Below are 24,166 nucleotides of genomic sequence, written 5' to 3' on the forward strand. Positions count from 1 at the left end.
ACCTTATAGGCAATACAATGGCACTAAATTCATATCTCTCAATAGTTACCCTGGATGTAAATGGGCTAAATGCCCCAATCAAAAGACACGGGGTATCAGAATGGATAAAAAACCAAAACCCATTAATACGATGCCTACAAATAACTCATTTTAGACCCAAAGACACCTCCAGATTTAAAGTGAGGGCGTGGAAAACAATTTACCATGCTAATGGACATCAGAAGAAAGCTGGGGTGGCAATCCTTATATCAGATCAATTAGATTTTAAGCCAAAGACTATAATAAGAGCTGAGGAAGGACATATCATACTCAAAGGGTCTGTCCAACAAGAAGATTAACAATTTTAAATATCCACACCCCTAACATGGGAGCAGCCAACTATATAAACCAATTAATAACAAAATCAAAGAAACACATCGACAATAATACAATAATAGTAGGGGACTTTAACACTCCCCTCACTGAAATGGACAGGAAGAAATAGAAAACCTGAACAGACCCATAACCAGTGAAGAGATTGAAACAGTCATCAAAAACCTCCAAACAAACAAAAGCCCAGGACCAGACGGCTTCCCAGGGGAATTCTACCAAACATTTAAAGAAGAACTAATTCCTATTCTCCTGAAACTGTTCCAAAAAATAGAAATGGAAGGAAAACTTCCAAACTCATTTTATGAGGCCAGCATCACTTTGATCCCAAAACCAGACAAGGATCCCATCAAAAAAGAGAATTATAGACCAATATCCTTGATGAACACAGATGCGAAAATTCTCACCAAAATACTAGGCAATAGGATGCAACAGTACATTAAAATGATTATTCACCACGACCAAGTGGGATTTATTCCAAAAATGCAAGATTGGTTCAACATCCGCAAATCAATCAATGTGATACAATATATTAATAAAAGAAAGAACAAGAACCATATGATACTCTCAAGAGATGCAGAAAAAGCAGTTGACAAAGTACAGCATCCCTTCCTCATCAAAACTCTCCAAAGTGTAGGAGTAGATGGCACATACCTCAATATTATCAAAGCCATCTATGAAAAACCCACCACAAATATCATTCTCAATGGAGAAAAACTGAGAGCTTTCCTGCTAAGGTCAGGAACACAGCAGGGATGTCCATTATCACCACTGCTATTAAACATAGTACTACAAGTCCTAGCCTCAGCAATCAGACAACAAAAGGAAATTAAAGGCATCCAAATCGGCAAAGAAGTCAAACTATCACTCTTTGCAGATAATATGATACTTTAGGTGGAAAACCCAAAAGACCACTACAAATCTGCTAGAACTTGTACAGAATTCAACAAAGTGTCAGGATATAATATCAATGCACGGAAATCAGTTGCATTTCTTTACACCAACGACAGGACAGAAGAAAGAGAAATTAAAGAGTCAATCCCATTTCCAATGGCACCCAAAACCTTAAGATACCTAGGAATAAACCTAATCAAAGAGGCAAAAAATCTCTACTCAGAAAACTATAAAGTACTCAGGAAAGAAATTGAGGAAGACACAAAGAAATTGAAAAACATTCCATGCTCATGGATTGGAAGAACAAATATTGTGAAAATGTCTATTCTACCTACAGCAATCTACACATTCTTTTTTTATTTGACAGATCACAAGTAGGCAGAGAGGCAGGCAGAGAGAGACAGGAGGAGGAGGCAGGCTCCCTGCTGAGCAGAGAGCACAATGCGGAACTCGATCCCAGGACCCTGAGATCATGACCTGAGCCGAAGGCAGAGGCTTTAACCACTGAGCCACCCAGGCGCCCCTAGCAATCTACACATTTAATGCAATTCCTATCAAAGTACCATCCATTTTTTTTCAAAGAAATGGAACAAATAATCCTAAAATTTATATGGAACCAGAAAAGACCACGAATAGCCAAAGGAATATTGAAAAAGAACGCCAAAGTTGGTGGCATCACAATTCCGGACTTCAAGCTCTATTACAAAGCTGTCATCATCAAGACAGCATGGTCCTGGCACAAAAACAGACACATAGGTCAATGGAACAAAACAGAGAGCCCAGAAATAGACCCTCAACTCTATGGTCAACTCATCTTCGACAAAGCAGGAAAGAATGTCCAATGGAAAAAAAGACAGCCTCTTCAATAAATGGTTTGGGAAAATTGGATAGCCACATGCAGAAAAATGAAATTGGATCATTTCCTTACACCACACACGAAAATAGAATCAAATGGGTGAAGGACCTCAATGTGAGAAAAGAATCCATCAAAATCCTTGAGGAGAACACAGGCAGCAACCTCTTCGACCTCAGCCACAGCAACTTCTTCCTAGGAACATTGCCAAAGGCAAGGGAAGCAAGGACAAAAATGAACTATTGGAACTTCATCAAGATCAAAAGCTTTTGCACAGCAAAGGAAACAGTTAACAACCAAAAGACAACTAACAGAATGGGAGAAGATATTTGCAAACAAAATATCAGCTAAAGGGCTAGTATCCAAAATCTATAAAGATTTTAGCAAACTCAACACCCAAAGAACAAATAATCCAGTCAAGAAATGGGCAGAAGCCATGATCAGACATTTCTGCAAAGAAGACATCCAGATGGCCAACAGACACATGAAAAAGTGCTCCATATCACTTGGCATCAGGGAAATACAAATCAAAACCACAATGAGATACCACCTCACACCAGTCAGAATGGCTAAAATTGACAAGTCAGGAAATGACAAATGCTGGCGAGGATGCGGAGAAAGGGGAACCCTCCTACACTGTTGGTGGGAATGCAAGCTGGTACAACCACTCTGGAAAACGGCATGGAGGTTCCTCAAAAAGTTGAAAATAGAGCTACCTTATGACCCAGCAATTGCACTACTGGGTATTTACCCTAAAGATACAAACGTAGTGACCTGAAGCGTCATGTGCATCCGAATTGTTTATAGCAGCAATGTCTACAATAGCCAAGCTATGGAAAGAACCTAAATGTCCATCAACAGATGAATGGATAAAGAAGATGAGGTGTATATATATATATATAATGGAATACAATGTAGCCATCAAAAGAAATGAAATCTTGCCATTTGCGAGGACGTGGATGGAACTAGAGGGCATTATGCTTAACGAAATAAGTCAATCCGAGAAAGACAACTATCATATGATCTCCCTGATATGAGGAAGTGGAGATGCAACATGGGGGGTTAGGGGTGTAGGAAAAGAATAAATGAAACAAGATGGGATTGGGAGGGAGACAAACCATAAGAGACTCTTAATCTCACAAAACAAACTGAGGGGGGCCAGGGGTAGGGGTGTAGGGAGAGGGTGGTGGGGTTATGGACATTGGGGAGGGTATGTGCTATGGTGAGTGCTGTGAAGTCTGTAAACCTGGCCATTCACAGACCTATACCCCTGGGGCTAATAATACGTTATATGTTTATAAGAAAATTTAAAAATTAAAAAAATTAAAATTAAAGGTTGTATTTATTCCATCATACCAATGCACCATCATGCTTTAATCCATTTTTCAAGTAAACTGAGGTATACATAACAAAGAAATACAAATCACTTTCCTGTTTTCCTAGTTATTTCATTCTTACTGGTCTTTTATGTGATTTCCCTACTTTTTTTTTTTTTTTGCAACTATAACAAATTGTGCAAAATTCTTATATTTACTTTCAGATTTTTGGCATATATTCTACCAAAAGAGGAATCACTGGATGAGGATAAATAGGCAGTTTTATACTGTTGCTGGGCTGATCCTCGAAAATAATAAATTTACAATGTTAGCAACAGCTTATATGTAGATACACAAGACGGTCCCCCATCATTACCAACTAACTCTTGTTTTCAGCTCCAGTTGGGATCAGCTGATGTGATGGCAGAACAGAAGGGGTGAGAAAGAATTCAGAGGCCTGAGTGGGCCTCTGCCTCTAACCCCATCTCCTCCTCCTCACAGAGGTTTCAGCAGTGTCTGCATCTCCGGAAGCAGCCCTCACTCAGTCCATCGGCAGTGTCCCCAGTAACAATGGTGCTGCCTTCGGCCCTTTATGCCTGGGTGCAAACAGCTTTGCAGTGTTCCCAATTCCTGGGTGCTCCCCTGTGCCTTCTTGGTCCCTTTCACACTGCCCATGTCTCCTGGAGAAGGCCATCTGGTTCCCACGGAAACTGACTGTTCTATCTGTAAATTATTATTTTCGCCAGTTTAATGACACTTAAAAAAGTTATTTTGTTTTTCTGACATTGCTAATGAGGCTTGGTACTTTCCACATAATCACTTCCTGCCTACATTTTGCTATGTATGGATGATTCAAATCCTCTAAACACTTTAAGTAAGGCCTGGATAACGACTGGTACATGCCATATCTTTTAACATTTTTCACAAGCTCTTGTTGAGCTCGTTCCCATATATTTTTCATATTCAGATTTTTTTTTATTTAGAATGTTCATTTTATTACATTTCATTGTGTCAAGTAATTCTTAGCATTCAGGCATTATATTTTATTTAGATCATTTCTATTTAGTTAACATAAAGAAGAAAAAAACCTCCCTCCCACAAAAGCAAAGGACATTCTACACATTTTGTTCTAGTTTTTTATTAGAATCCTCCTCCATCCCTGTATCCTGACTCCCATTCAACTATTTATGCTATCTGGGAGTTTGATGCTGCAGTGACCTGATTTACTGATTCTGATCAATTTTTTTCCCATATTGATATCCAACTATCCTCCAAACATTTACTAAACAGTGATTTCTTGTCTCACTCTTAGGTTGCTTGAGGTTTGTCATATGTCACTAATTACTATTTAAAGCTCTCCATTATATTCCTATATCATTATTTTTAAAATATTTTAAAATCTCTGTAAAGTATTATAAAATATTAAAATAATCCCAAACTCCATGTATCATTATTTTTCAAATTGTTTGTTTAAATTATTATTATTTAAATTAAAGCTAAATATTGGGGTGCCTGGGTGGTTCAGTCAGTTAAGCATTGGCCTTTGGCTCAGGTCATGGTTCCAAGGTCCTGGGATTGAGCCCTACACTGGGCTCCCTACTCATCAGGAAGCCTGCTTCTCCCTCTCCCTCTGTAGCTCCCCCTGCTTGTGCTCTCTCTTTCAAATAATAAAACTTTTTTAAAAAATTAATTAAAGCTAAATATTGGATTAGGAGATAGGACAGTGAACCAAATAAAATAAAGTCCCTACTCTATAAGAGCTTTTATTCTAATCAAGAAAGACACACAATAGATAATAGAAGTAGAAAATAGAGCAAATAGGATACTCTAGAGAAAAATAAAAAAGGGCAAGCAGTACAGGGAGGACGATAGCTCCTTTTTAATGCTGCAGGAAGAGAGGGTAAGGTTGAGAATTACCATTTCACTTAACTTGCTTGGGGAACTTCTCTGGATAAGACGACATTTTAACAAAAAAAAAAAAAAAAAAAAAAAAAAAGAAGTGAGGAAACAGCCCTGGAGGGTTCTGGGGGAAGAGCAAGTGAAAATCTGTCTCCATCAGTAGAACATAAGTCCCTGGACCTGGGAAACTAGTGACTTGCTCACCACCGCACATGCAGGACCTCGGCACACAGTAGGTATAAAATAATTTGCTGAAAAGCAAATGTGAAACAACGTGTCTAGACATGATTATGTCTGATATTTCTCCCCATGCATGTACGATGTCCCTTCTCTCTTCCAATCTAAAGTGACTACTACTCTTCCAAAGATGACAGATGGGCTTTAAAAAGTTAGATGCTAGAGCAGCACTGTCCAATAGGACTTTCTGCCAGCGATGGAAATCCGTATCTGTGATGTCCAACACATGTGCTTACTGGGCACTTGAAAGATGGCTCTGTGCTACTGAGGAACTGGATTTTCCATCCGATTTTATTTTACCTAATTAAAATTTAAGTTTAAATGTGGCAAGCTGCTACCCCACAGGATAGGGGAGCTCTAGTGCCAGTAAAATACTTCAATCACACAGACCAAGGAATACAAATCCTAAGGATCCTTGTAGACAGTACACATGCCCCTCTAAATAGCCGAGGTAATATCATATATTTATTTTAATTTGCATCCCTTCATCCATGGGGCCAAAACTTCCAAACATTTGCTTTTACACGTCTCCTTTTAATTTTTTTTTTAATTTTTAAAGATTGTTTTTAATTTTTTTTTATTTTTAAAAATTTTATTTACTTAGCTGTCAGAGACAAAGAGAGAGAGAGAGCATAAGCATGGAGAGAGGCAGGCAGAAGGAGAAGCAGGCTCCTCAATGAGCAAGGAGCCCAATGTGGGACTCAATCTCAGAACCCTGGGACCACAACCTGAGCCAAGGCAGATGCTTAACTAACTGAGCCACCCAGGCATCCCTAAACATCTCCTTTTTAGATGAGTCATCAGTTCATACACTCCGTTGGCTTTCTTAGAATTCTAAACTAATATTTTCCTTAATATCCATATATATTAATTGTAGGAACCCTGAAAAAACACAGAAAAGCACAAAATGGAAATGAAGATTATTTATAATACAAAAATCTAGATAAAAAAATGGTAAACCTCTTAGAAGCCTTTCTTCTTAATCTTTGTGCTCCACCATGTATATTTTCCACAACTGAAATTATTCTAGATAATCAGTTTTGTCTTCTCCTTTTCATGCTCATCACTCAACCATTAGCACTTCCCACATTATTAAAAATCCTCAAGAAATAATCTCAATGACTCTGTAACATCAATCTCATAGATATATCATAATTTATTGAACCATTTCTCTATTATTAAATTTTGAAACTATTTCTTACTGTATATTACTATAACAGCATGTTGAGCTTCTTTGACCATAAATCCTTGATATCATTTCTAATTATTTCCCGAGGACAGATTCTTGGAAGGTAATTATTTGACACATTAAAAAGGTATGAAGGTTTCTTTTAATGTATTACCAAAATGCTTTTCAGAAAGACAGCATGAATTTACATTCTCATCAGCAAAGTACGTGAACCAACATTTAATATTATCTCTTTACTTTTATCTTTTTGCCCTTACAACTTCGAGAGTTAGAAACTGGATCTTATTCTTCTTTGTATTTTTAAAAAATTATTAACAGTTGACTATTTTTTTCAGGGATTTACTTGTATTTCCTGCTCTATAAGTCATGAATGCTTAGGTCTTGACTATTTCATTATCAGATTGTTGGTGGTTTTCATATATATATATATATATATATATAAAAACATGTCCTTATATATATTCTTATATATTCTTATATATATTCATATGTACATATATACATTATATATGTATATATACATATATAGTCTTATACATTCATATATGCATATATACATATATACATATATGCTTTTCATATATATATAAAACATGTTCTTATATATATTCTTATACATTTTATATACATTCATATGTGTATATATACATTATATATGTATATATACATATGTATTCTTTGTACATTTATATATACATACATATAAAATTATTAAAAGTTGACTTTTTTTCAGGGGTTTACTTGTATTTCCTCCTCTATAAGTCATGAATGCTTGGGTCTTGACTATTTCATTATTAGATTGTTGGTGGTTTTCATATATATATAAAAAGCATGTTCTTATATATATTCTTATACATTCCTATATACATTCATATGTACATATATACATTATATATGTATATATACATATATACATTCATATATACATATATATGTATGTATGTGTGTGTGTATATATATATACACACACATTCTTTTTTTTCTTTTTCAAGCATTGGGCCTTTAAAGATTTATTTTCTTATTTCAGAGTATTGGGAGCAGAGGGAGTGGAAAAGAGAAACCCAAGCAGGCTCTGCACTCAGCATGGAGTCAAGACATGACTCAAGAGGCTTGATTTCACAACCCAGAGAGCATGACCTGAGCCAAAACCAAGAGTCCGAAGCTCAACTGACTGAGCCATCCAGGTGTCCCAAAATCTTTATGTAAAGATTATTTAAGCCTTTTTAAAAATGCTCAGCAACTTTTATCTATTTTGATTTTTTTATTGCTATGTGTGATGTTTTATGTACTTAAATTTGAAATTTTCAAAAAACAAAACATCTATTATTTTCCTTAGCTATTCTCATTCACTGCTTTTATGCTTAAAAAGAACCTCATCCAGGGGCGGGTGGCTCAGTGGGTTAAAGCCACTGCCTTTGGCTTAGGTCATGATCTCAGGTCCTCTGATCGAGACCAGCATCTGGCTCTCTACTCAGCAGGGAGCCTGCTTCCTCCTCTCTCTCTGCCTGCCTCTCTGCCTACTTGTGTTCTCTCTGTCAAATAAATAAATAAAATCTTAAAAAAAAAAAAAGAAGAAGAACCTCATCCAAAGATAGATAAATAGCTACCTACATCATTTCCATCCATTTTTATTACTCCACATTTATCTCTAAAATTTTAATCTAATTGCAATTTATGCTATTATATTATATATAATTGTATATAGAACTCAGTTTCTAACCTAAATAAATTAAATTTATTTAGGTTAGAAACTGAGTTCATTTCACCCCAAATAGCCAGTGTCCTCAAATGTTATTTTGATTTAGTTCAAATCAAGTTTTGTTGAATATCTATTCCACACCAAGAATGTTCTACATACCTAGGATCTATTGATGAATAAAATACATAAGAATCACTACTCTAGTGGAGCTTGTATTATTACTTTAATGTTACCAGGGTAAGCCAACTGCAGCTCCGGGGGCAAATCTAGCCATAACCACTTGCTTACATATTATCTATGGCTCTTTTCCCTTCAGTAAGTCCTATAACCATTGGGACAGAGGCCTGAAAAGCTAAATTATTAACTACCTTGCTGTTCATGGAGAAAGTTTGCTCATCCCTGAAAATAACCAATCACTTCCTTACTAATGGTAATCATTTATTATATATTAATATCTTACATATGTAAAAATCTGTTTATGCCTGTTTATTTCATTCCATTGATATGCCCACTTAATTAGATGCTAAGCCTACACTTACTTTATTTTCAAATTCACTTTGTAAGTATTTTTCACTTCAGGGGACACTTATTTATTTCACAAATACATACCATCTACTATGTGTGAGACATTGTTCAAGGTCAGGTGTGCAAACAGACACACTCCCTGCTCTCTGTTTCAGTAGGAACAAATACAAATGCATATAAAAATGTCACATGGGGTGCCTGGGTGGCTCAGTGGGTTAAAGCCTCTGCCTTCAGCTCAGGTCATGATCCCAGGGTCCTGGGATCGAGCCCCACATCGGGCTCTCTGCTCAGCAGGGAGCCTGCTTTCTCCTCTCTCTCTCTGCCTGCCTCTCTGCCTACTTGTGATCTCTGTCTGTCAAATAAACAAATAAAATCTTAAAAGAAAAAAAAAAAGTCACGTGGGGATGTAAATTCGATGAAGACAAATGAAGCAAGTGAGGTGGGGAGCAGAGGGAGTAAGTTGTTACACACAGGGTGGTAAGTGAAGGCCTCTCTGAGCGCTTCTAAGCAGGAACATGAAAGAAGTGTTGAGGATACCTGGAGAACAGTACTACCCCAGGCAGATGCAAAGGTGCTGAGATGGGAGTTCAGGTGTTTTCTCATAATGACCCAAATCCCCTGACTTTGGAACAATCATCAGTTACAAAGGTAAAGGAAAGCGTTTCTGCCCCCCAGACGCCAAGTCTAGCCACACTGGAACACAGACCAAAGTAGGCAGCTGCTTAATGCTCTGAAATACAGTGGAACAACTTTTCATGAGGCTAATACCTTTGCTGCCTGCCTAAATCTGGCGTATTTACAGAACACAGGTACTATCTGTCAGGAAATCAGAATGGAATTACGTGTGGGAAACCCAGCACCGGCTTATTAAAAACAGTCTTTCAGAAAGATTTTCTTACATGGGTCTTAGCAAGATAAAAGACTGGGTGCGGTGCATAAACACTGAATTTAGGAACACTGAAAAAAGTTAAAAAAAAATAAAAAAAAAAAAGACAAGGAAGTACAAATAGGAATATGAAAGATACTAATTAAGACTCTTTAGAGAGATTTACCCACGAGCAAACAAAAAGAACCTGGTAGAAATGACTCCAGCACAACATGAAGGGAAAGGTGGAAGGTGGTATGAATGCAATTACATATTAATATTTCTTCCACCTTGTAAGTAAGACTGTTCTCCAAACTTCTACTAAAATAATCATCTGCCTTGTGCTGGCTGGATCCCACCTGAAACCCCATCCTAAACGCCATCCTTTCCAAACACTGACACAGAGAGAACCTGAAAGTGTATTGAAAACAGGAAGGGGAACAAATGTGAGAAGCTTTTATAGAAAAAGCACCAGGTCAGACCCAAGCAGATTCCCCAGCTCTGCTTCTGGCTAGGTAAGTCACCCTATGCCAGCGAATTAACCTCTCTAGAACTCAGGGGCAAAATTATGACGTCAGTCTTAAGTTCTTTAACTTGCATGACTTTATTATTTGAAAGTAGATGACCAGTAAGAAAAATATGTTACTTATGGTGAATTCCTACCGAACTGAATCATTCTATGTCGCTAGAGAAGGAAGAAATAGGCAAAAGCTCTAATCATAACAATTTGTCTCAATATTAAAAGCTTTTCACAATTAAAATTATGCAATAATGAAACCGGTTATCTCAAATAAGAGTGAGAGGACTCCTGCTGGAAATACACAGGCAGGTGCTGAAGAGTGTGAGCCATGGGGCTGCTGGTCTCTTCCAACCTTAAGAGCCTATGATTCTTGCAGTCCAATTCGCCACGTACCTTTCCATCAGATCACCTTCACCATTCCCCACTGACATAAATCAGCTGTTCCAGGATATCATCATTTCACGGGAACATCTGCATTTAGCCCATCTTTCTGTCAAGTCACTACTGCGCATGCCCAGTTTCAAAGATGGTTTCTGGCTCTTGCCTGTACTGCCTGGTCCTCCTTTTGGGTATCCTCAACATTGTTATTGGTATAGGTATTGAGGAATCTTGTTGAAATTGCTTCAAAGCCTACATATACCCTTGTAATAAAATACCAGTGACGTTACCATGATATGGATAAAATAGAGGATATTCCCAGCTCTCTGAGTAAGGGCTACACCTGTGAATATGCATTATCTCATTGAAGCCTCCTGATAACTCTATGAGGAATGTGTTATTGGATCCATTTACAAATCAGGAAACTAGGGGTAAGTCCTTTGCTCAAGGTAACTGAAACAGGAAGAGGCAGAATCTGGACTTGAACTCTGGTCTGGCTAATGCCTCTGAAGTACCTACTCTGAACTACTATATTCTCCTGCAGTGGTTCCCAAAGTGTGGCCCCTGGACCGGCAGCTTCAGCATCACCTGGGAACGTGTTAAAAAGGCAAAGACTCACACCCACTGCACCAGATACTCTGGGGTAGGGCTCAGCATTCTGTTTTAAGAGACACTCCAGACAATTCTGATGTTTGCTGAAGTTTGAGAATTACTGATCTACACAACTGAAAAGTTGCCTAGGAAGCCACTTCTACTTTATTTAAACAATGTTTTTTATTTGAATTTGAGTATGCAGCAGCTCCTTAATCTCTCTTCAAGGGCAGAAAGACAAAGCCCAGTTACGGAAAAGCCAGGTTTCCTGTCCCTTCCCTGAAATAGGAAGGGTAATTCTTTGTCATTCTTGGTGAAGGGATAAAAGAGCTGCTGTTTTAAAATATAAATAAGAGCGAAACCAGACGGAAAGAAAAAAATGCTTTTTACGGTATAGCTAAGAGGTTGTGGTTAGACATAATGAGTGAATAGACTAAAAAGATCTCAAAATTCCCTTCAAGCCTTTATATAATAAATAACATTAAATGTCTACTTAATCAAAATGGTTAAAATAAAAACCCTTCCTAGCATGCATGCTTTCTTTATAAAAAGGAATACATACATCGTAGCTTTAGAAATACATCAGCAGCAAGGGTATTTCCAGAGTGACATAACCAACGGCTATTACCACCAGCTTTCTTTGGTTTAAAAGATAAAACTCTTTGTAGCTTTGCAGCTCATGCTGCCTAGAATATGACCTTGGTCCTGTCAAATTTATCTGTAGTCCATGGCACTGTGCAGCTCTGCAAATCAATCTATAATCTCTTTAATATCTTCCCACACGTGCAGTTTTAAAGCTCAGTCATCGGCATAAACCCATCCTTTACTTCAAGATCTCTAGCAATCCTTGTAGCCCAGCAGAGGCAAGGGCTTTCACAAGGATATGGGGGTCAATATGAGGAGTATGAAAATCGTATGTAAAATAAGATGATTTCTCCACAGGTGCTAGTTTGCCTGCCAAAGGCAACGAGTGGCTTTTCATTCTATAGAAACTAAGTAAAGTAAGGACTGCCTTACTCCACGCATGTGTGAACATGGTGGAGTTGGCTTAGACGACACCACATGGAAGGTAAAATAGGCACATTTCACCCACAAGGCCCTTATGTCTGAGTCTGAGTCAGTGTTTTCTTATATCCCTCTTGTCTTCCTTCCTTCCAAAAAGGATTGTAGGGAGGCAGTCAGCATCCATTCTTCTAAGACAGTGGAAATATGGACCTCATTAACCCCCCCCTTTCCTCCAAATACATCTAAATAAGGCATGTGTAAAGCTACCAGTACTTGGGAATGTAGAGAGTCAAAAAACCTGGGACAGCCCCCATAAGTCATCACAGGTCTAAGGATTATCTATACACTATCTTCCATTAGTGAAACTTTTTTTTTTCTAAAAATTTTATTTATTTATTTGACACAGAGAGAGACATATCACGAGTAGGCAGAAAAGCAGGCAGAGAGGAGGGGGTGGGGGCAAGCAGGCTTCCTACTGAGCAGAGAACCTGATGTGGGGCTCAATGCCAGGACCCTGGGATCATGACCTGAGCCAAAGGTAGAGGCTTAACTCACTGAGCCACCCAGGCACCCCCCATTAGTGAAACTCTTATTTGAACAGTATATCCCATCATTTCAAAGGGAAAACTAAAGATCAAAAAAGCTAAACTAATAGACCCTATATGTTATGACAGTTCAACATGCCAAAAAATGTTGAGGGGAGGCAAAGATATACCAACTAAAATTAACTGCTACCTATAAAAAAGAGTCCTTCCTTCCTTTCTTCATTCATTCATTCATTTACTCAATTTTACTCAAAAACACATGCTAGACAACATCTAGAAAATGCCAACCAGCTCCACATGTCCTGTCCAATTCCCCCAAAAGTCCAAACAGAAGGAAATGGACTCAGTAAAAAGGAGGACCTATTTTAACTGATGAGTCAAACCAGATGATTCAATTTCTGGAGCTCTCTCCCAAAGAAAACTTTGAATAGGCAGCACTGAGCAATGCTAAGCCTTGGGTAGTCTGGTCAAGTACCTGTCTGTCTGAAAGCTGTGGTCAAGGCCTCCCGAGATCTCTTCTATCTATGGTTTGTAATTGCATCCATGATAAGGGGCTGAATACAAATGGATCTCTGCCAATGTCTTCCCCATTCCATGTAAAAAGGCCACTGAAATTCCAACTAGTAACAAACCGATAGAGCCAGTGGTAAAAGCAGAAATCGATACCTCGTTTCTATACACACTACACTGGGTATTTTGTGTGTATGAACTCATTAAATCTCATTCACAATCTTGCAAAATGCATGCACAACTTTTTGAAAGTCATGGATTACATCCAAAGTTGGAGGGTTTAATTCCAAATTTTCATCCAGATCCTTGATCCTGTTTAGTCAAAATATGTATCAAAAACATAACTAACCATGAAGCCGTGTTTAATGGTGAAAGTGTAACTCACCCTTGCCATGTCCACCAAGAAGTTCTCAAATAATTTCCAAATGTGGTTACTCGTGTAGATTTCTTTCATTTCCACTTCAGTGTCCACATAACAGTGATTAACAAAATTCACATAAGCAATTTTAACCTGTGCAAGTTTCAAATACAAAAGAAAGTGAATTTTCTTCTTTGTTCATTTTCAAATATCAAATGTGAAAAGTTAAATAAAATCTGGATTAGTTACTATCGTGGATTATAGCATGTTTTATGCCTACGTAAGAAAGTATTCCCATATCCCTTCTCTTAACTAAAACCCTCCAGGCCCTGACCCAGTAGCCTATTCCCCTGCCCCTAGTGACTGGAATGCACAAGTACACCAGACTTAAACCAAGTCTATCCTAGTTGAGACACTGAGAGTCAAATGCGCTCCCTTTCCCTGTCTTCCTTTCTCTTCCTCTCCCTCCCTTCTCTCTGTCTCTGACATTCTGTCATCCTCTCTCTTGTCTCTGTCATTATCTGCTTCTCTATCATTCTTTCTCTGTCTCTCTCTCTCTGTGATTCTTTCTCTCTCTCGCTCATTACGAAAATGGAACAAGTTAAACCCAAACTCCAAGAGGCCATCTTCCGCAAGTACATGGAGGACAATTATGCTCAGAAGAAAAGAATGAGGCAAAACCACAAACGAAAATGGCACAAGAGATGGAAACTGAAACTGTTTGAACCTCTTGAGCCATCAGAACAACTATCCTTCAAATTCCCGAATACAGGAGTCCTTTTATTTAAACAGTTTAAGTTAGCTTTCTGTCATTTGCAATCAAGAGAGTTCTAATACAATGTTTAAATGTGTTGATTAAATAGTACTTTATTGCCATTCAGAAGTATTTGTTACTATTTCTGAGAAGAAACAGGCTTGAAGTTTAAAAAAAAAATCATATTGAGATGTAGCAACATTCATTCTCATATTTAGCAAAATTCCTCATAAAGGACTGAGATGAGTCTCACCGACAGAGAGTATTTCTAAAGTATGTAGGGGAGTAGTTTTTGTTTCTTTTCTTTCCCTTTTTTTTTTTTTAAATGAAAATGTGTTGAGGGTCATCTGGGTGGCTCAGTCGGTTAAGCATTTGACTCTTGATTTCAACTCAGATCATGATCTCAGGGTCATTAGATCGAGCCCCAACTCATGCTCTGTGCTCAGTGCGGAGTCTACTTGGGTTTCTCTCTTTCTCTCTGCCCCTCTCCCCAGCTCACAGATACTCCCTCTCTCTCTCTCTCTCTCTCTCTAAATGAATAAATAAATGAATAAATAAATAAATAATGGGATGGGTGCTATAAACCACCCCAAGTGCATATACATACAAAATCATGTAAATAATTTCAAGGATTCCCAGATTCCAAGTTAGAATATAAGGAATACAGGACCAGCTTTCATAAGGCCAAAAAGCAGATGGGGTGCCTCTGTCAAGAACTGATTGTAGGGTAGGGACACGTCAGAACCACTCAGTGCATGATCATAATCACCTTGACAGCAGCTTTATTTATTCACTGTTTGCTACAAGCCAAACACCTTCAGCATTTTGTATGTAATATCTTTCTTAGTTCCATCCTCCAGCAATCCTCTCAGTTACATACTATAATCGTTTCACTTTAAAACGGTGCAAATTGAGGATCACAAAGGTTAAATAACCTGCTGGAATCAGTCACAAATCTAGAAGTAATGGATCCAGGATTCTGACTTATTCTTTAATTCATTTGTTCCTTCATTCAAACCGTATTTATTAAGTATAGACTCGGGTTCAGGTAATACAATGGTAAAGAGAACAGCCCAGTTGCTACTCTCCTCACACTTACAATCTTGGGAAAGCATGTGAAGGATACAGACCTTTATTAACAAAATTCAAATGCCAAATTTCAAATTGTAGACTCTTTGTGGGAGGTCAGGGAAGTGTTCCTTACAGAAAAAATGCTTGAATCAAGATAAGAAGGGTGAAAAGGAATAACGTAAGTGAACGTAAGGAGCCAGAGTGGTACAGTCAGAAAGACCAGAATGTGGGAAGAAGCACGGTCAGAATCAGAACCTCAAATACAGACAGAACCCATGAATTTAATCACTACAGTATTCCTTTCTTGGCCATCTCATTTCAAAGCAATCAAAGCATGCGGTACCCTTGGTATGAACTGTCAATAATTCCACAAAATTTCAGAAAAATATACTTTTAAGTCACTACATAGGACTACTGGGAAGTTAGGGAAGTTAACTTAATCTGACACCTTTTTAAGTTACTACGAATTAAAATGTTTGGATTTCTATCATATCTGATGCATCACCCACTTAAAAACTTTGCAACAATACACCACAACAGTAGAAAAGGAAGAGATTATTGCAATGTACATTCCTGGAAGCCTCATTAATCCTGTTGGCAGACAACCAATTTTTAATGAGTTTTTTCCCTATTATCAGAGGCAAACAAGGACAGAGCATAAAAAATAATGTGTGAATAAAGCAAAATGTGCGTCCATATTTCCAGAAATGCACTTATTCCATCAAGCAAGGTAAACCTATAGAGTCTAATAGATGATACTGCTGCACCATCCCAGCCCAGCCTATCAGTAATCGTGAGCTATTTATGAAGCATCTATTACATGCTTGAGAACATACCAGAGGTAAGAAGTCCAATCTCTGTTTTATCACATTGCTATACTTAGAATTTAAGAGACTCCTAGAGTAGCTTCCAGTAAACCCACAGTGGCTCTACTCTGAAAAAGTTTATCGTCTTTCAGAGCTTCTTGTACAGCTAAGAAAGGGAACTTTATATGCTCTTTTAACTCTTCCTAATTATATAGTGAAGTACAATTTCTTGACTAAATACATTATCTCATTGTAAACAGTATGGGGGCATCTGGCACTTCTGCACTCTGTATTAATAACAATTTCATGGCTGCTAAGCTTTTGCCAGGCTTACCTCGGGGACGCAGTCATCATGGGTCACCACCCTCACTATGTCGTCCAAGGGCAGAAGGGAATTGCACTTGATTTCAGTGTAGACGTTCTTCCCCTCTGTGCATGCTGCCAGCAGCTCCACCAGGGTGATGTGGTAGGCTAAGGGGCCACTCTCATCCCCTCGGTCTCTCTCTGAACACATCATATGGAGAAGGATGGGAAATGATGCTCTATCATTGTAAAATATCAGCACATCTTCACCCCCATTTATCAACTGAAATGATAATAAGAGAGTCTACATAGCAGTCCAAATGTTCGTCCTTGAAACTATTGCCAAAGATTTGGTCTATCTGGAAACACATGCATCTCTTTATAAAAAAACAAAAACAAACAAACAAAAAAACCACACAGATAATATCGCAAAAGCAGAACTACACCAAGGCAGGATGGTAAAAAGATTCTAGTCAGATGCCAAGTGATTATTTATGAATACTATCAAAAACAGCCAGGGAGATAGGGGAGAGGTGGATGGGGACAGGAATTCAATGGCGTGGATGATAGTTAATCATTCCCCAGTGAGTTATCCCCTGAAATTAAACCTGCAAAATATTTCAAGAAAGTTGCTTCCCTCTACTTCAAAATGGAAGATGCCATTGCCAAGACATGAGAAATCTCCTTAAGTCTCATTTTACTAAAGCAGAGTACAATACCCCCACCCCCTTCAACAGTGACAGAATATAAAAGCATGTACTTTGAGCCAACTTGCAACTTCACAAGAATCTGGAAATTCCATGTGTCATGGGCACCAGCAGAGAATGGAGGTAAAATTGGAGAAGAGAGAAATGGAGAAAAAGAAGATTTGAAAAGAGAGAGAAAGAAACAAAGAAATGAATAAGCAGGGGGTTTTAGGATATACATTTTCCTTCCTGTTTTGTTTTTACAATTTTATTGGAGAGTTCTAGCAGGTGGTAATTTTATTGCTCAAACTCCATAATATCTTACTGTCTATTTTCAGTACCAATTTTCTAATCCCAATAGGAGATATTTGGGGGATATGTTTTTTTCTCTATTTTAATTAAATTGGTAACAGATTTAAATCAATAAGACATCTGGCTTGCTTTGAACGTTTTGTGGAAAGAGAATGCATATGTGTCAAAATATGTATTATATGTCAACACAATATAATATTACAAATACTTCTTTCCACATAAAAACACTTCCCCTAAGAGGTGTCATAAATTTTTGCTAATTTTTATTTGCTACTTTCCCATTTTAATCCTTTCCTTGGTGATCATAATGCAAAGTCAAACTAGCTCCCACATTTCTAGGCAATGAAGAACAATTACGAATGCACATATAGATAAGGAAAAGGTAAATTTTACAAGTTTAAAATGTTCTTTAAAATGTTTAATAACAATAATTTGCATTAAAAATTCAAGGCTTTAAGCTGAATTAATTTTAAGATTTCTATGGGGCAGGAGGGACTCACATTACATCAATGTAGAAGCCCCCCTCCCTACTATAAATTGGAAGTACATAATTATGAAAATCCGCTCATATCAATATAATCTATTACATAACTGTTTGATAGCCACGGTTGAAAGCTGCCTTAATCCATACAGGCCTTTAGAGAACTATTAGGTCACAGAGCAATGATCTACCCAAATGGGCTCAATTTCTCCAAAGTACCATTTGGTTCCTAGTGAGTAACTTACTCATTGCATAAATCTCACTCAACGTCAAACATCACAATGAAGAGAGGAAAATAAATGAGGGGCTTCAACCATCTGTGTTTCTTAAATTTTCAACTTACATTTCCACATATAATAAATCACTGATGGCTAATTTCTATTAATTAACTCAATTCCCTTCAAACCCTTCTACAAATAGTAACAGAGAACACCAATTCTTTCTTTCAGGAATAGATCAAAGAAAGGCAGTGGGAAAACAAAGTTACAACCATCTTTGTTACAGCTTGAAAATTTTAAAAATATAAAAATGTGTCACTTTCATTCTCAACTATAACATTTCTCAGAATTTTGCTCTTTAAAATGCACAAATTCTTGTGCTCACTTTGGCAGCACATATACTGAAATGCACAAATTCTTTAAGGATCAAAAGGAAAAATAAACTCGGAAAATTATGCAATCAACTTAATGGTATGTTACTTCACTAGATTTAAACAAAATATACTTGTTGCATAAGACATCAGGACGAAATTATTTTCCCCACCTATGTTGCGGGGGCTTTTCACACTACACATTTACAGAAAACACACACTCGCACACATGACTTATGTGAAGCTGTTAAAACGCAAACCGAGCACATACCTCTGTCATTACCATATCCTGGCATTTCTTCACATATTTACCATCTGCTTTTACAATCGTTTGCAGAAACCTCAGGTACTCCACGTGGCGGCCGTGTGTCTCAATGCAATGCACAAAGTGTTGCACAACTCTCTCGCTGATCTCATTGCAGAGATGGTAATTGTTCATGAAGATGTGCCTCATGGTTTCTGCTTCCAGGAGCTAACCAGAGAGGAATATGCCCTTGTAATTCTGACAAGATCAATTTTCTGTTTTACAGTACTTACACTAATTTCCCTGCTTTGATCAGTTTTATATTTTATGCAAAGCCATAGTGAGTTTCCTGGGCAAGCCTTCTACAAAATGCAATGAGCTCATTCACCATTAAAAGCAAACTGAGCTCACAAAGGAATTTAGTTGGAAAAAAGAGTTATCATAAAGGTCAACGTGCTGGCGACGGGATTCTTGAGATTCATTATCTGTTACTCAAAGTTAGCTCTTCCCCTAGTATCCACTGACACATTTTACAGAGTTTTCCTTCCGTATTTCTCTCACTCATGGCACTGCCATTGTTATTGGTCCTACCACATTTTTCCCTAACGTTAAACTGTATACATATAAAGGAAATGGTCACTTGCAAGTAAAATTCAGGTAGTATTTCCAGTTTCTATGAATGTTTCCTTAATGTAAAAAAAAAAAAAAAAAAAAAAAAACAGATTCACTTTTAGGGAGAAAACCCCTATAAGGAAAAAAGTAAGCTGGTAAAGACTAATAAAATTCCATTCATCAATGTTGCTAAAATGAATTGGATGGACACTTTACTATCAATATTAAAAGTCACTAAAATACTTACACCGGGAGTTAAAAACAAATTCAGATGTTTATGAAGGAGAACTTGGTTCTGTGGATTTCCCCGGCAGAAATTCTGCAAGAAGGTGTGGGCCAGATTCATCACTTCGTTCATCTTTTCATCATTCTATAAGTGAAAGAGTAGTGATGAAACAAATAAACCATAATACAAAGTATTATGAAAAAGAATTTTCTTTCCCACATGGACTCTTTCTCTCTGCTACTGTGTTATGCTCCTCCTATGTGCCCTTTCTGTTTCTACACCTCCCCCGCACCCCTATAATCCCCGCTCTTACCATCAACCCCCCACCGTCTTCTAGATGTTTCTCACTTTTTCTTTATTTTTCCTTCTATTACCTGTTCTGCTCCACCCTCTCAACCCCTCTTTGTTTCAGTCTCTCTCTTTCTTCCCAACCTCTCTGCTTGCCCACTACATTCTCCCATCTGCCCACGGCTGCATCTTCCTCCCCACCCCTGTGTCCAGTCTTGGTGCCCAGAGCTCATCTGTCCTGCCTTTCTCTCTCCCTGTCTCTCTCTCTCTCTGTGTCCCCTCAATCTCTCTGTTCCCTCCCTTTTCTGCTTCACCCCCATCCCTTTCATCCCTCCCTTCTCTGGGACTTGTTCTCTTTCCCAGTATTTCTATGTATCTGAATCTTCTTGTTTCTTGTTTTCTCCTCTTTCCCTACCTTCTAGATATTCCTCCTTCTCAAACTCTTCCCTTCCTGCTGCTTTTCCCAGAGTCATCATCCCTCATCCTCTTGCCTTGTCCCTAGTCTCTTTCTTCTCTCCACTCACTTTTCCTCTATTCCTGCCCCTCTGTAAATTTCTCTCCCTCTCTCCCTCTCTCTCTCTCTATATATATATACACATTTTTGTGTATATATATATATATATATATATATGTATGTATTTCTGACCTCATCTCAAGCCTCCCCTCCTCCCACCTTCACCCTTTGCTATTTTTATTTTTTATTATGTTCAATTAGCCAACATATAGTACATCATTAGTTTTGTTCTTATTTTTAAGATTTTATTTATTTATTTGACAGAGATCACAAGTAGGCAGAGAGGCAGGCAGAGAGAGAGGAAGGGAAGCAGGCTCCCTGCTGAGCAGAGAGCCCGATGCGGGACTCGATCCCAGGAGCCTGGGATCATGACCTGAGCGGAAGGCAGAGGCTTTAACCCACTGAGCCACCCAGGCGCCCCCCATCATTAGTTTTTGATGTAGTGTTCAACAATTCATTAGTTGTGTGTAACACCTGGTGCTCCTCACAACACGTGCCGTCCTTAATACCCATCCTTTTGCTATTTATCTCATCTATTTCCACCTCTTTGTTTTACTTTTCTTCTTTGCTTTCTGATCTCCTCTATTCCTCAAACTTTTGGGGCCCCCCTCTTTCTGAACACATGTACTCATAAGTTGCTTTCCTTATTCACTGTAATTTTCCAAAATCCCGTAACACTATCATTCACTTATAGGAATCTCAACAAGAAATTCTAAGTCTCAAAATTCAAAAAGAATGCAAACTTCTCTCCTTAATAGTAGCCTTTCAACAGTATTACTGAAACCATCTAAATTTTTTCTGGGTAGTTGATTATCCAATTTGTCATGTAGTCAGTGTCAGAGATACAAAATGGACTCATGTTTTGAGTAGTAGTTTTTTGTTTTTTTTTTTTTTTATTTTAAATTTTTTTATTTTTTCCAGCATAACAGTATTCATTATTTTTGCACCACACCCAGTGCTCCATGCAATCCGTGCCCTCTACAATACCCACCACCTGGTGCCCCCAACCTCCCACCCCCCACCCCTTCAAAATTCTCAGATCGTTTTTCAGAGTCCATAGTCTCTCATGGTTCACCTCCCCTTCCAATTTCCCTCAACTCCCTTCTCCTCTCCATCTCCCCTTGTCCTCCATGCTATTTGTTATGCTCCACAAATAAGTGAAACCATATGATAATTGACTCTCTCTGCTTGACTTATTTCTTGAGTAGTAGTTTTAATAAATAACTTAATGTTTTCTTTTTTTTTTCTAAGAGTCTATATTTTATGCCATCTATAACTAAACAAACAGCCCAAGATCATTAATGGACCCATTTCTTCATATATAAAATAGGGATGATTTAATTAGATGAGTAAATGAGACCAAAAATTTCATTCCTGACCTAAAAATAGTAAATTTTAATTCAAAATCTACTAACACTTTCCTTTATTTGTGTAATGCAGGGATGGTTCAAAGACATCGAAGAGACTTCAGCCACAGGAATACCCAATTCCCATTGAAAAACTGGCCAACACAGAAGAACATAGGACCAGTACCACTGTATTTGACATTTCTTTGAAACTCTCTTCTTGGTTTTTTTTTTTTTTTTTAGATTTTATTTACTTATTTGACAGAGAGAGATCACAAGTAAGTGAGGAGGAAGCAGGCCCCCCCGCTGAGCAGAAAGCCCAATGCCAGACTCAATCCCAAGACCCAAGATGGTAACCCAAGCCAAAGGCAGAGACTTAACCCACTGAGCCACACAGGTGCCCTCTCCTCTTATTCTTTGTTTGTTTCTGCACCATCCACTTATTAAAACTGAGCAAATCCATAAACATAATATAGTAGTAAAATACTGAGCACCAAGTTTTATTATTAGAAGAAGGGACTCGATCATGTGTCCAATGCCCATGTTACAATATCAAAGATGAAATAATGTGGATAATAAATGCTGAGGATTTAATACCTTTTGTTATCTTTCAATAATTCTTTTATTGTATTCTGTGCCATAGAATAAATTATGCCACCTAAGGAAGGGTAGAACTGAGTTTATGTGTTAAAAAGTAAGCTGAATTGGGGAGCAACCCCATTGGACAAGTGTAAGTCCAGGTGAGGAGAACATCTGCACCAGGAGAGGCCTGGCAGGGCAGGGAGACCACCTGGGAGATAAGGAGGGCACCCACCCTGGGGCTGTCAGAGCCTGAGTGAGGGGCAGAGGGTGTCCCTATGGAGAAGGGCCCACTGCAGTGATGGAAGATTAGGAAGATTAACTACTTATAGTATTAACAAGTGAGTAACTATTTCAACACACACATATGGTCCTTGGCTTTGTCTATTTAGGGGGCCTAGAAGGATAAAACCCCAAAAGCAATACATACACTTAGCTCTCAGAACTTTGCTTCTACACATCATTCTCCCCCCAAATGGAACTGAAACCACTTAAAGAAATGGCTGATTCCAGAGTTGGAACAAAAAAAAAAAAAAAAAAAAAAAAAAGAAATTCAAGGTGATCCTGGAACAATGATGCACATGTTAGAGGACAGAAAAGCTAGCTCAAAGGGGAGCATCTGAGAATCAAAGCGCTAATCAGAGATGCCTCGCATAACCTAGGGAACAAAATGAGCTCCCATAATTTACACAGATTAAAATAAGTGAATAAATAGATTGAAAGTTTGATGACGAAGGGGATATTTACTCAGTTTCAAAGAAGCCTTCCACAAAATACTCATTAATTACCAAGGGAAAATGAGTCCTTCACCGTGGAGAATCCTGGCAGATACCACCTTAATCAAGTGATCAAAGTGAACACCATCAGGAATGGGACCAAAATCAAAATCGAGTGCCTCCTATAGGGACTGGTGGGAAGAACTGATCCTCACTTCTGTTATGTTCCTGCCAAAGATGCATAACTGAGTCTAATCATAAGGCAACATTCACTGGCCCAAATGAAGCAACAGTCTTCCAAAGTGTCAATTTCCTGAGAGTTCCAGCAAGAGGAGATGAACAGACATGACAACGAAACAGCAGCTGTTTCTGAAGTGAACCATTTTGTCAAAAAGGACACAGTTGAGATGATGAGAGAAATGTGACCAGCGCCTGAGGATTAAGTGGCCGTCAAGTGTCATGCTCTTTCCTGATCTGGAAGCTTGACACGTGGTTGTGCAAAAAGAAGGGCGTCCTTTTTGTGGGAACCACACACTAAAGGGCTCAGCGCTGATCAGCTTGGTGACTCACTTCCAAGTAGTTCAGGAAAAAATTCTTGTACCTTTGCTATGCATTTGAGATCATATCAAAATAATTTTTTTTCAAAAGAAGTAACTAACCTTTTCATAGGGTATCTTCAGAAGATCCAACACCACCGAATGAGCTCCCATATTTTTCAGTAATCGTTGATGCTGATTCCGACACTTTTTATTCTGGACACAGAGTTTACTTAGTCTGATCAAAATCTTTAAAAAGAAGAAAATCATTAAATGTAAGGTCTATAACATTAACTGTAATACACAAACAAAAGTCACTTGCCACACAAATACAACCCTGTATGAAAATA

At 38.1% G+C, this 24,166-nt stretch overlaps 1 protein-coding gene across 2 annotated transcripts in view; it reads right to left on the bottom strand.

The window, feature by feature from the left end:
- ITPR2 (inositol 1,4,5-trisphosphate receptor type 2) overlaps positions 1-24,166 on the bottom strand; it is a 491,082-nt gene that overhangs the window by 248,292 nt on the left and 218,624 nt on the right. For both annotated transcript variants that reach the window (XM_047741839.1, XM_047741840.1), the window contains exons 28-32: positions 23,940-24,065; positions 19,859-19,981; positions 19,027-19,227; positions 16,719-16,970; positions 13,781-13,906 (exon numbers count right to left, since the gene is read on the bottom strand). In XM_047741839.1, coding sequence (XP_047597795.1) covers positions 13,781-13,906; positions 16,719-16,970; positions 19,027-19,227; positions 19,859-19,981; positions 23,940-24,065 — 828 coding nt within the window. The remainder of the gene's footprint in view (positions 1-13,780; positions 13,907-16,718; positions 16,971-19,026; positions 19,228-19,858; positions 19,982-23,939; positions 24,066-24,166) is intronic.

This window comes from Lutra lutra, chromosome 8, assembly GCF_902655055.1.
Source record: "Lutra lutra chromosome 8, mLutLut1.2, whole genome shotgun sequence".
NCBI lineage: Eukaryota > Metazoa > Chordata > Mammalia > Carnivora > Mustelidae > Lutra > Lutra lutra.